Source organism: Mus caroli, unplaced genomic scaffold (genome assembly GCF_978045245.1).
Source record: "Mus caroli unplaced genomic scaffold, Mus_caroli_1 scaffold_10, whole genome shotgun sequence".
Lineage (NCBI taxonomy): Eukaryota > Metazoa > Chordata > Mammalia > Rodentia > Muridae > Mus > Mus caroli.
Window position 1 is genome coordinate 107,265,345 of NW_028227265.1, and position 13,485 is coordinate 107,278,829.

At 39.9% G+C, this 13,485-nt stretch overlaps 1 protein-coding gene across 4 annotated transcripts in view; it reads right to left on the minus strand.

The window, feature by feature from the left end:
- The window catches only part of Kat6a (lysine acetyltransferase 6A), an 82,161-nt gene that overhangs the window by 31,639 nt on the left and 37,037 nt on the right, over positions 1-13,485 (minus strand). For all 4 annotated transcript variants that reach the window (XM_085844081.1, XM_085844079.1, XM_029481030.2 and 1 more), the window contains 3 exons: positions 7,246-7,354; positions 2,656-2,771; positions 2,091-2,172 (listed from right to left, as the gene is read on the minus strand). In XM_085844081.1, the coding sequence (XP_085700207.1) occupies positions 2,091-2,172; positions 2,656-2,771; positions 7,246-7,354 (307 nt within the window). The remainder of the gene's footprint in view (positions 1-2,090; positions 2,173-2,655; positions 2,772-7,245; positions 7,355-13,485) is intronic.

Below are 13,485 nucleotides of genomic sequence, written 5' to 3' on the forward strand. Positions count from 1 at the left end.
CCTATAATAAAAGGCCATTTTTTCCTAGAATATTGGTTGCTTCCAGGACAAGGAATGGGAAAAAGTTTTGAAGATCTTACAAGGTTACAATCCCGCCGGGTGGTGGTGGCGCACGCCTTTAATCCCAGCACTTGGAAGGCAGAGGCAGGCGGATTTCTGAGTTCGAGGTCAGCCTGGTCTACAAAGTGAGTTCCAGGACAGCCAGGGCTACACAGAGAAACAATGCCTCAAAAAACAGAAAAACAAAACAAAACAAAACAAAGTTACAATCCCAGAAAATACTCTTAGAGGGATGTCAAAAGGACTTGGCCATCAACTTCAGGGTATTCCCAATGGACAATGACTAAAGCAATAAATGATCATCCATAAGATAAAAAAATTCGTGTATTGCTGCTGATTTAAGTAATTTAATAAATAAATAGCAGCAGTTATTTATGTCAGAATTTCACTTAGTCAATTTAGAAAGAATGGTGGACTTAAGATCTGCATAGGCAAGAAAGATTGACAGTTGCTGGTTAGTGGGCAAAGGGAAACCAATCAGGCTTCATTACAACTTAGTCATCAAGGTAACATTACTAGTACTAAGGAGCATCCGGGCACCTCTCTGTTGTGATACAAGAGGAAGCACAAAGCTCAGTGTCATGAGAAATGGAAGGGCTTCCGTGAAGGAGCAGTCTAGTGCTCTCCAAACCTGTCAAAACCGGGAAAGCAGAGTCTGAGTAATTATCACAGGCTGAAGACCGTCGAAGCAGCTTGACAATGAGTGTCAGATCCTAAACGGATCCTGAGAATTCTAATGAGGCCTCCAGACTATGGTGAATCACATCCACACTGGCTGCTGGATTCTGTGTCTTATGGCTTTTGTAAAATAGTAACAATAGGGAGCTATGTACCTTTGTTGTACCCGCTTTCTCTAAGCTATTATAACTTTTATAGAAGTGAAATGTACAGGAGAAACTCATGGAAACCTCTGAAAGATTCTGAAGACAGCCTCATGTCTCAATTTCAAATAAATGCAAAGGAGAGGGAAAGAGAGTTATTCATACAGATTTAGGGTGTTTCTAGAGGTGACAACAGGATGTCCTAAGAGTAACTAAAGGAAGACATATAGATAGCTGTAAACTATGGCTGAGTCCCTTTCTACCTCTAAGCAGACATTACCACATACCCTACAGGTGTTACACTATAACACTAGGTATTTATAGGTATTACACTATACATGTTACCCTATAGGTGTTATACTACACTTGTTATCCCACAGGTGTTTTTTACTTAGGGAACAGACAGATCAAAAGCAAGAGTTGAAATAGAATCTATGGAAGTGGAACATGGAAAACAGGGATTCCAACTGAACTGAAATATTCTCTGCCACCACAACCCACTGGGTTATTTCTCTGAATGTTTTTTTCTTTCCAAATTGTGAAACAGGGTCAGGTTATGAAAAGTTAGCTAGATTGGCCTTGAACTCACTTAGTTCAGGCAAGCCTTAAATTTATGATGCCCATCTCTCAGAATCCCCAGAAGCGGGCAGTATAGGTCTATGCCGCCAGACATGGCTTGACATTTTCTTTTATCAGAAGTCTGACTGTATGATCACACAGTGCTCCCTGGAGCACTAGTAAGCAAAAGGCAGCTAGTTAAACCCCAGCAACACCTCCCAAGAACCAGCTGTCAAGAGAACCCAATGGCACTAACCGCTCCTCTCATGATCTGCATACTTACCTGGTCATAAGTCATGTATTTAATTTCTTTTAAGTTTTAAATACTTCAGGCCTGAGGCTAGGACCCTGAAAAGTGCTGGGTAGTGCTAAACCAACATAACCTAATACAGTTTTATTTCCTCCTGAGCCTCTAGCTAGAGACAAGCAAATATTTCAATATAAACCATCCTTCACAGATACTGCAGTGTTGACAATAAATACAAACATGTTAACTAGCCTTAACAAAAAGTATAGCCTACCTTTAAGATGTCAGCTGGCTTTTTATTTATACAATCTCAAAATGAGAATCAATTACTTTTCATCTTAACAGAAGATAAACTGTGGCTCCACTAGCGCCCTTTCAGTTTGATTTCAGAAGGAATGTCTCACCTTTTGGCATCCGTGTAAGTGGTGGGTCACAACACTCCATGTGAAAACCTCGGTCACATGAGTCACAAAAGAGCATGTTATCCTTTAAAAAAAGAAGAAAGAAAGAAAGGAAAAGGAAAAGATATTTCTGCTTAACCTTAAGAGACAGAAAAATTTTAGGACTTATCAAACCTAGGAAATTTCAAAGTTAATAACATTATAGTATTAAAAACTTTAATTAGTATTATCTTAGTAAGCAGTCTAAATTAGGAGAAATCTTTGGAGAAGAACTACAGGTTCAACATTTTCTAGCACAATAATAGGCAGGTAAAAGTTAACCGTGGTCTGTGGTAATAAAAATGAATAAGGATAACTTATAATTAACAAAAATTCATAAATCAATGTCTCTGTACTGCTCAAATTGGGAACGTTCGTTCTTGAGAATAGTTTAGTATCTCTGCAAATACATGATCAAGTTGCTTTACAAATTCCCCAGTCTACATCCACGTGAACAGTATTCCAGATGAATGGCATCTACCTGGAAAGGCACTGAATGGAGCAGCCGGGGAGAGGCCAAGATACTCACTGCATTTTTGCCTTGGTCACGACAGGAGCTGCACGTTTTACACTCAATGCACTGCCACCGTAAGGCCTTCACTCTCACTGTTAGCTCTGGGGAGAACTTTAAACACGATGGATGACCTAGCAAGATTGAAAGAGATTCAGTGATGAAAATCAACTAAACAAATGGTACAAAAAGGTAATTAAGCTAACTTTATCAGAGAAAGCAAGATACTCCTGGAAGCTTGCCACACAGTGTGCTATCAAAACTTGGCACTCCAAGTCAGATCTCCTAAAACCAAATTAACGCATCTGCCCACATTGTAAGCATAAAAATCACGTCCAAAGCCGTATTGAGCCTGCACCAAAGTACTGTTTGTACACGTGCTGGTATTTATATGAACACAAATATGCCCTAGCCACAAATAAGCCAAGCACACAAAACTTGATTTACACATTATTTTGTATATAATAACCTACAAAATAGAACTGCAAACGCCCTAGAGGATTGTGATGCATATTTACACCCACTCTTGACTCTCATTTAGAAATATTAAGAATTATTTGTTGATACAGACATGTATGTCACAGTGGGCATGTAGAAGTTAGAGGACAACTTAGTAGAGTCAATTCCCTTCTACTTCAACAAGGATCTGAGGAGTCACTAGACTTCCAGGGTGATCATCTTTACCCGATGAGCCATCTTACCAATCCAAATCATTTATTATTATAATACACATGTACTCACCATGTGAGCACATACATGCATGCACAAAGGTCAAAGGACAGTTTTCAGGAGTTGGTCCTTCCCTTCTTTCTGACAGGTGAGTCTTACACATCATACTCACATTGCCTGGCTTGCTCATTTTCACCCTACTTAACAAACCATGTCACTGGCTACAATCTGATTTTTTAATGGGAACAGTTAAGTTTCATAATTTTTAAATGTAGGATAAAAACATGAAATTTTAAGTAATTACATGCTCATGGTTTAAGCTACTTAAGCTAAACCTAAAAGAAAAGCAGTATTTCTGCTGAGATCAGAATTTACAACAGCTGGAGAGATGGGGTGGAGGGAAGGGAATTCTCCCACAAGTTAGTATCACTTTGATCCTCCAGTTTTCAGACTCAATTAGGTCTTGTTCCACTCCTTTAGTCATCTTTCTTCTCTTGTGACAGAAGGGCTAGTTCAATCTCTCACACACCCCTTTTAGTTTCTAAAAAATTACCTCTTTTACGAGGTAGTAAGTTCATCATCAAAACATGGACACTGAAGAAAAGCAGGAGAGAAAGTGACCTACAAATATTATCTCTAGTAATAGCTACTTTCATGGTCTACCCTTCCAAAACTAGATGGAAGTCACAGCTATAGACCATGTAGTCTCCGTTTTGTTTTTCATTGTTTAATTCTAGTAAACTTCATATTCTTATTTTTCTAACTGATTATAGGCTACTGAATTGATGGTCATCTCCATGACCATTTCCCTATTGTTAAATACTCAATGGTTAGTTTTTTTTCAATTTGAAACAAAACTAGACATATCTTGGGAGCGAGTCTAATTGAGAAAATGCTTTCCTAAGACTGGTTTGTAGGCGGGTATGAACCACATTGTCTTGATTAATGATTGAAGCGTTGTGGTACCACCCTGAGCAGCTGATTCCTAGGTGCTGCAGGAAAGCAGGCTGAGCAAGCCAGCAAGCAGTACTCCTCCATGGCTTCTGCTTGAGTTCCTGCCCTGCCCTGCTTCAATGATGGACTGTGATGTATAATTGTAAGCTAAATAACATAAACCCGTTCTTCCCCCAACTTGTTTTTGCATAATACTTTATCCCAACAAGAGAAACCTTAACCAAGACATCCTGGTTATAGTTTTCTTATTTTAGATGAGCATCATGGGGGGAGAGAGGGGAGAAACTCCTGAAAGTAAAACTGGTAAGTGTAATGACAGTTTCAGTTTGATTGGTTGAAATGTATAGGCAAAGTTTTCTAAAAGTCATGGTGTCACATCCAATGCCACTAAGAAAGTATAAACACTCCCTTGTATTTCACTCTGAGTGTGCACAATTTTCAATCTATAGTGTTTAAACTCTAAAAACTTACATGTTCCTACTGTTTAGCATGCATTCCTGTTATTCTACAAGTGAAGCTTTTTTCATATACTCAGAAACTAATTTGCTCTTATGTAAGCCACTTGTTTCCAGACTTTTTTCTCTTTAGACTTTATGCTTAGAAATGTAAAAATACTTATTTTACTCATAAGGAATTTGGACCGTTCCCATTTTTAATGTAATTATTTTCTCCCAACTATTCTTGCTTTTTATTTGTCCATGTTTTACATATTGCTATGTTCAAGCTTTTCTCCCGTGGCCTCTATGATAATCTCCAAGGCCTTTCCCCTTATGTAGACTTGCTCACACACTGAGTAGGCTTGATCTGTGTAGCAATACAATACTGTAGAGATGACAGTATAACTTCTAATTCAAGACTCTTCCTTGGTGTGTATATGCTTAGATATGTGCTTAGAGAAAGTCAGCTGACATGGTGTGGATATCCACACAGCCTTAGCTACTGGTCCATATGGCAGAAAAAAAACAGGCTTCTTGTCACCAGGCAACAGCTTCAATCTGCCAGTCAGGTACACAGCCATTGTGGAAGCTTTAGGTGTCTGAAGCACAAATTAAAATCTTAAGTATGTCCTAGTATGACATTAAGTCAACTGCCTAGATAAGCCACTTCCAAATTCCCAACACATAGAAACAGTGAAAAACTAAAATATCTATCACTAACATAAGCTTCAAGGTCTTATATTAATTTATTTCTGTAACAATAGATAAGCTGTTATTTTTATAAACTTTTAAATTAAAAACCTAGCAAATTAAAAAAAAAATTACATCCCCAAACTAACCAGACCCAAAATCTATACATCTCAATAAATATTTCTGTCAGTTATAATAATCAGGAACTTCAAACTGGATTTTACACTTTCACTATCAAATATTTTTATGCATTTATCCACTACTAGGAATGAAAAATTCTTGACAGTAAGCACTGGAAAAACAATTAACTTTATGCCCTCTTTCATAATCCATAAAATTAATTTCTGAGAAGGGCTCCATTATTAAAATAGTTAGGCTATCACTGCACTGTACAGCATGCTGCTATCTCTTCTAATCACAATGAAACCTACCCAGAATTCATTTTTGCTTATTCGACTGTACTATATATGGTCTCTCATCTTCTTCTACAGCTTCTAGAAATACAAAAGCAGGCGCTGGGACGCAGCTCACTTGGTGAGGTACTTGACTGATCTGTGTAAAGCCCTGGGTCCCGCTGCCAGCTGAGGAGCAGGTGCAGCAAAGCTAACCCTTTTCCTTACAGACGCCTTCCCACCTACACTCTAACGCACTGGGCACGCTCTGGGGATCGATGGGGCAGAAATGAGACCACGATCATCTTCCCTCTCCCTCTAGTGCGGTTTCAGAGTGAGGAGCAAAGTTGTGAAAACAGCAGTGTCCTACTGTGCAACAGGTGGTGAAGATAGTCAGATCCGCATCTCAGGATCCAGAACCTCTAAGGTCCATGAAGCCCTCCTTTTCCACCTCTCCATAGTGGAGAAAGACAGGGCAACCTCGCAGTCTGGCTGTCACTTCTGCAGGAGCCTTAGGCTCCAAAGCCTACCTAACTTATCAGCCCTTCCAACTACCTCACAAATACCCAACTCAACATCCAATTTGTCTTCTCTTTTCTGGTTCAAATCCTGAATGTTATTGTTAAAAAGCACTAAAAATGAAAACAATCATTACAGATAATGACTTATTAAAACCTTCCTGTAAAGTCTTGTGCATTCTTAAATGTACAGTAAGAATATCTGTGGAACCTGCAAATTAGATGATTCTGAAAATTTTTCTTGTAGGCCCAGGACTTCTTAGGCTCAAAAACCCCAGTGTCAACAACATTCCAATGTAACAATCTGGAAAAACAAATCTTATCTTTCTGGTTCTATGTATCAAGCCTGAGACAAATCAAGAATGAAAGTAATTATGTCATACTGTGTGCACACCTAAGTGGACAGGCACACACACATGAGCGGAAGCTGTCTGACCCTTGGCTGTAGTTCCTGAGGAGCCATCCACCATTTTCTGAGACAGGGTCTCACTGGCCTGGAGTCCAGCTAGCAAGGCCCAGGATCTCCCTGTCCCCACCCAACAATACTGGGATTACAAATGCACATTCGCACCCTGGGCTTCATATGCTGTTGCAGGGGCTGAATCAGGTCTTTGAGTTTGCACATCAAACACTTCACTGACTGAGCTCTCACCAGCCTGAACTGTGTTTACTGAAAGATAAAATAAACTTTAAACTGACTGCTGTGACTTAAACAAGTACTCGATAATGACTGTAAGAAACAGAAAAATTCATAAGACATTTACAAAGCACACCTGAAATGCAACTAACACTACATGTCAGCTACTCAGATCCCTCTGTAGTGTAAACAGCAACTCAGTTTCTCAAGACCAGAATTAGCTTAAAACATGCACGTGGCAAGGAAACCAGCTTCTCTAGGCAAGCTTGCCCTTGTCTGCAGCTGTACTGAAGGCAAACGGAAGCACATACCGCTATTGCCGCAGTCTGCGCAGGAGACGAGTTCCTCAGGCTGCTTCTCCCGGTTCTGCTCTTTTGTACCAAGACAGAAGCTACAGATGGGGATTGGTTCAGCAACCGGCTGCAGAGAAAAACAAAGATGATTCCACTACTCGAACGTTTTGTAGTATGAGCATACAATTGAAGTTAGTTTTACATTCAATTCTAGGTTTATATAACTATGAAACAATTTTATCATTCTTGGTAAAATTTCTACTTAGTAAATTCCCATAAAGCTTGCTTTTGCCTAAGTGTAAGCACAAAAAAATTCTGGGATACATGTGATCTGGAAAAACAAACATATAAGCTTAATGTAGGCCGGGGCACATTAAGCACTCTAAGAAACAAATGCTAAACACTATCATTCTATATAGTACTGGCACTAAGAGAGAAACTCTCCTGATGACTTGAAGGAGGACAAGGTCACTACTTCTTCCACTCCTGTTATACGTGGGCACTTAGTAGGCTGGTCAGAGGACAAGAGCATAAGAAGCAAATATAAGTATGTCTAAGCCTCTCTGAAGCGCTTCCCTACCCCCTACTAGTGATGGAGAGAAAGGTAATCCAGGCGGTCCTGAGAGGAAGGGCTCTGATGAACAGGCAGCTACGGCCAGTGTTTAAGGGCATAGATTTTGTGTAAGGGAAAGAAAAAGAAAACATAGCAGAAAAGGAGTAGATCATTTTGTGAAAACTGAAGAAATTGGTCTTTCAATATCAAAAATATGTACATTATTTTCCACATAAAGGTTTTTTTTAAGATTTTTTTTTAATGTGTATGATTGTTTTACCTACATGTACATATGTGCATTCATACGTGTCTGGTATTATGACTAGAAGAAGCTGTCAGATCTTCTAGAACTGGAGTTACAGATGGCTGTGGACCACCATGTGGTTAGAATTGAACCTGGGTCCTCCGCAGGAGCAGGATGCTTATAACTACTAAGCCATCTCCAGTCTGATATTTTCAATTTTTATCTATCAACAATAACCTTTAAAAGGCTAAGAGAGATTTAAGGTTGAAGAAGAGAATGAGACTTTTTCCACAATCACTGTGTACGTGCTTGTGTGCAGGGGTGCAGGTGTATGCCACTGTGTGCTTGTGGAGGACAGAGGGAAGCATCAGGTGGTTCTGGTCCTTGCCTTTTACCCTGTTGAGACACTGTGCTTCTGTTGTTTGCTCCTGCATTCACCAGGCTAGTTAGACCACCGACTTCTGGGTATTCTGTCTCCACTTTCCACCTCACTAGAGAAGCTGTTCAATGTAGGTGCTGAGGATCTGAATTTGGGCATTTATGCTTGCCTGGCATTTTACCCCCAAGCCATCTCTCAAACCTTTATTCTTCAGGCAAAAGAAAAGGATCAGTAAGAAGTACTGAGCCCAGTGAAGCTGAGTATGTAGCTCAGTTAGTGGAGTACTTGCCTAGCATTCATGAAAACTTGGGTTTTATCCTAAGCACCACATAAGCCGGGTGTGTAGTACACGCCACAAAGCTAATACTTGGAAGGCAAGGTCATTCTAAGTTACATAGACTTGATGCATTTTCACAGGAATAACAGCTAAAGACAAAAGATTAAGATTAATGTCTCAGTGGTTAGTAAAGTGTTTTTCAAAAGAAACACATAAGGAAAGAGTTGGGCATAATATCAACACTAAAGTCATTTTAAATACCCTGCATAAATGTGCTAGTAGCAATGTTAGTTACCTTAGTTCCTGCAGCTGTGGTGACAGCTACCACTGCTTTTCCTTAACACAGAACAGGAAAAAGGACTAGAGAAGAATGGCAAGACAAGACTTCACATCGGACTGAAATCCTAAAGAATTAACTGTAAAGACCTAGAAAAAAGGTAGACTCTCGGTCCTAAGATCTGGGATTTTGGGACTGGCCTCTAAGGTGGCACAGAATGACTTTAGGCAGATGAATCGTTGGTGGTTTGAATGAGAATGGACTTCATGGATGTGGATATTTGATTCCAAGTTGCTCAAGGGCTTAGGATGATAGGAGGTGTGGCCTTGTTGGAGAAGTATGTTACCTGGATGGGATTTGAGATTACAAAAGCCCCCAGTTCTCCCTCTGCTCCCTCCCTCCCTCCTTTCTTTCCATCTCTCTCCCTCTCCTCTTCCTCTCTCTCCATACCTCTCTCACTCCCCCCAGTCAACTTGCTACCCTTGGATCAAGATGTAGAGCTCTCAGCTTCTTTTCCAGTGCACCGTCTGCCTGCAGCCATGCTTCCCACCATGATGATAATGGGGTGACTCTGAAACTGTAAGCCACCTATGGTTCTTGCCTTGTGACCTGCCAGCCCTATAAGCAAGCCCCCAATGAAACACTTGTTTCTATAAGCTGCCTAGGTCATGCTGTTTCTTCATAGCAATAGAAAAGTCACTAAGACCAATGACATGACCAAGCTTTAATAAAATAAGGAACTTTATGAATATCACAAGTAGTACTGAAAGAGCAAACACATTAGAGTAAATGCATGCTTGTAATCAAGTAATTATTATGATATCACTAACAAGCACTGTCTTATATGGAGCGAGGTTCTCTTTCTAAATGCTTACATTAGGTTTACTGGCTGTGTGTAGGTCAGAGGGCACTCACTGAGCCCTGTCACCAGCCTTCTTCCCAGAACTCACTCTTCTGTCACTACTCCTCCTCTTCTGCTTCTCTTTTCTTTTTCTCTCAGTCTGATCTTTTTGGTGTCCTTTTCTTCCTTCAAACACATGTACATGTTGGTGTTCCTCGTCTCTGACTTGTTTTTGTCACCCCTCAATCTGTATCCTTTTCTATCTACTCCATGTCACTGGGTACTTTCTGTTGTCATCTGCTTATTCACATCATTAAAACCTTTCTCTAGCCTATTCTCTCTCCTAAATTCTGAATACTTATATCCAAATCCACTAGTATTTCAGGAAATACAGGGTTACCACATTTCTAACCAATATTAATTCATCAATTTAAATTTAAACGCTAATTTTCCAATCAAAGCATACTAGAAAAATACGGTGTACTTTTACTGGGAGGAAAAACACACTGTAGGTGTACTCCACAAGTTATTATGGAATCAATGCCCACAGCACCACCATAAAAATCACAAGAACATTATGTCCCAGCAATTGTTTCTAACACACTCTCTCTCCCTTTCTTCCATGGACAGCCATCCTGACATAGTATGTAACAGTAACTGGAAAGATAAAACTGCACCCAAGACCTCACTACATAAAATACAGTGCCTGTCGGTGACACTGGAAGAACTACAGTCAGAAATGAACACTGTTGTGAATGGGACAGAAAGTAGACAATAAGTTGCTAAAAGGAAATACCTTATGGCCTCAATATATTCCAAGTATTTAAGGTATGGAAGGTAAACCTATTTACATGTGGAAGAGTGGACAAAACAGTCAAGCACTCAGGAACAAACAAGAACAGAAGCAACTAGGCACACACTATAACAGGGCTGAGAGCTGCCCCCACTTGTGCTTACTGGCTCAAAATTGTTTTTTCGCAGCTCCTAATACACAATAGTAAAATGTAGTTAGTAGTTAACAGGAATGAACAACACCAATACAGAATGGCTTTAGAAAAAAAGGGTGACTTTTAAAGCATGGGTAAAGACTGGTTTTAACTAGAAGTGTGTGTGTGTGTGTGTGTGTGTGTGTGTGTGTGAGAGAGAGAGAGAGAGAGAGAGAGAGAAAGAGATTTGCCTTGGAGGAGGAACAAAAATAGGGAAAAGTTGAGGATGCCATCTCTTATAGTTTTATTTATTTCTGGAAAATGAGAAATATGATCACCTGCTAAAAGTTGGCTAGATAAAAGGTTCTACAGCATAAGAAAAAGTGCAGAAGTAAGACTGGCTGGGGCTAAGAGCAGAACAAAAACATTGCCTATCAAACTCTGAGCACCCATATAAGTAAGTTTCCAATGAATAAAATTTCTGTAAATTGCTGGGCAGTGGTGGCTCATGCCTTTAATCCCAGCAGAGGCAGAGGGATTTCTGAGTTCAAGGCCAGCCTGGTCTACAGAGTGAGTTCCAGAACAGCGAGGGTTACACGGAAAAACCCTTTCTCGGGGAAAAAAAAAATTAAAATTTAAGTAAAAGTATTTTAAAACAGTCTGCTTTATCTAGAGTCCAGAATATAAAGTTTCTAATGAAAATAGAAATCATACCTAAACGCCTTGAAAAGTGTCTCTGTGTACCAGGTCCTCCTTGTAGTGGTACTGCTGTTAATATTCCTTTTAAGAACCTACTACTGGGCTCTGATCATCCCAAGCCCTGTTTACTGAGGTCATCCAAATCTATTCATTCAAGCAGTATGTGAAACGTAGCCAGACAAACTGGCTGTCTTGTTACTTGCTACACGAAAACCAATGACATGTGACTAGACCTACACTGGGTTCATGAGAGGGAGAGAGGGACAAACACGTGCAACATGAGAGCAGGAGGGGAGACAAGAGAGAGGAAAGAGATCAGTAAGAGGAGGGAGGAGCATGGAAGAGGAAGGGAGGGAGGGATGTAATGTGGGGCTAAATTTGGCTCAGTGGTTAAAAGCATTGGCTGCTCTGGACATGGGTTCAATTCCCAGCCCCATACAGGAGCTCAAAGCTGTCTGTAACTCTAGTCTCCGGATCTGATGCTCTCTACTGGCACCTGTGGAGAACAGGAATGAAAATGGTATGCAGACCTACACGGAAGAAAACACGCAGACACTTACAAAACGAAAAACATGTTTTGAAACTAATTATATGTTAACGTAAAATGTTTTTAATTTAAAACCAAATAAAATAAAATCTGACATGAGAAATGGGGGGTGTGCATGTGGATGTACAAAAGAACACAAACAAAAGAAAGTAAGCAGTGTAACACACTGATGTACTGTTTTAGACCAAAGATAGTATTGTTAAGAGGACAAACAGAAGAAATGTTTTAACCCTTTCCAAGTAAGACTCTATAAGCAAGACTTCGACTACTGAACACTGTTGATAATCCATAAAGACAACCTTTAAAGGTCTATGAAGAACCAGACAATATGCTATACTATCAATGTTCACAGACCTGTCCAAGCTTAATCCTTATGCCTTACTGTTCCTGTGATCTAAATAAAAGTCACCTGATTCCTACAGCTATGGTTACACCCCATTAAACAGGGCGAGCAGAGTGGAACCTGAGTTAAGGTGAAGCACATGATTTAGCTGCTTCAAGCCATCTAGTACAAGTCTCCACTTCAGATTAAAATGACCCTGTGTGATCTGCAGAGGCCTAACCCTAAATCCTACCACATCTGACCTCATCACCTATGTCCTAACCCCATCCCCTCCATCGTCCATGCTTCTGCTTCTTCACAGTCAGATGTTCCAAAGCAGGGCCCCTGCCTTTGCTTTTTCTATACAGACTGCTCTTGTGTAAACCTTTCAGATTTCTACTAACCTTGTTGGTAAGGTGTTGTCTTACTGGCCTCCTTACACCCTACTAAACACCTGAAAGTAGTCCACCCACATAATCCTTCACAAGGTCCTTTTCCCTGCTTTACTCATTCCCTTCATCATTCACTAACTGATGGGTAGGGGTATCTAACTGACATCTGTCCAACTGTAAACTGTACAAAGGTTCTGAGTTTTATCTGTTTAAGGCATTACTGTACTGACAGCAGTGAACAGCATATAATAAGCAGGGCACACATAACACTACTGAATAATTAAATTATCCAGCCGAAGAAAAACAGTAAAAATAGTAACCTGTATGTAAAGAAAAATAAAATGATAGTATATAGATGCTTGGGTGATTTCACAGTGACTTCACTGTCCCAATCAGTATGTGAGACTTCCACCAGCACAGCTCACCTCCCTCAGTCTCTCTAAAGCACTGGGACCCAGGGTTGGGCACACTTCTGCTGTACTTCTTGGCTGTTGCCTTATGTCAGGGCTTCCTTTTACCTGTGATCACCTTTGTCCCTCAGATTTTTTAAACATTCCCAGTTATATAGATACAAAAAGTAGACATACAAACTCAGTATTTAGTGGTAGTAGGTAATAATGAAATTTAAGACAGTTCTTTGGCACAGTTATTTTTACCATTCATTAAAAATGAAAGTAAATTTGCACAGTAAGATATACAGGTTTGTTTATTTTTACATAAGGAATTAAATCTTGGCTGGATATCTAAAAGTGCAGGACATAGCAATGTCAACATTATTCAAAGTTTATCAATATTTTGACT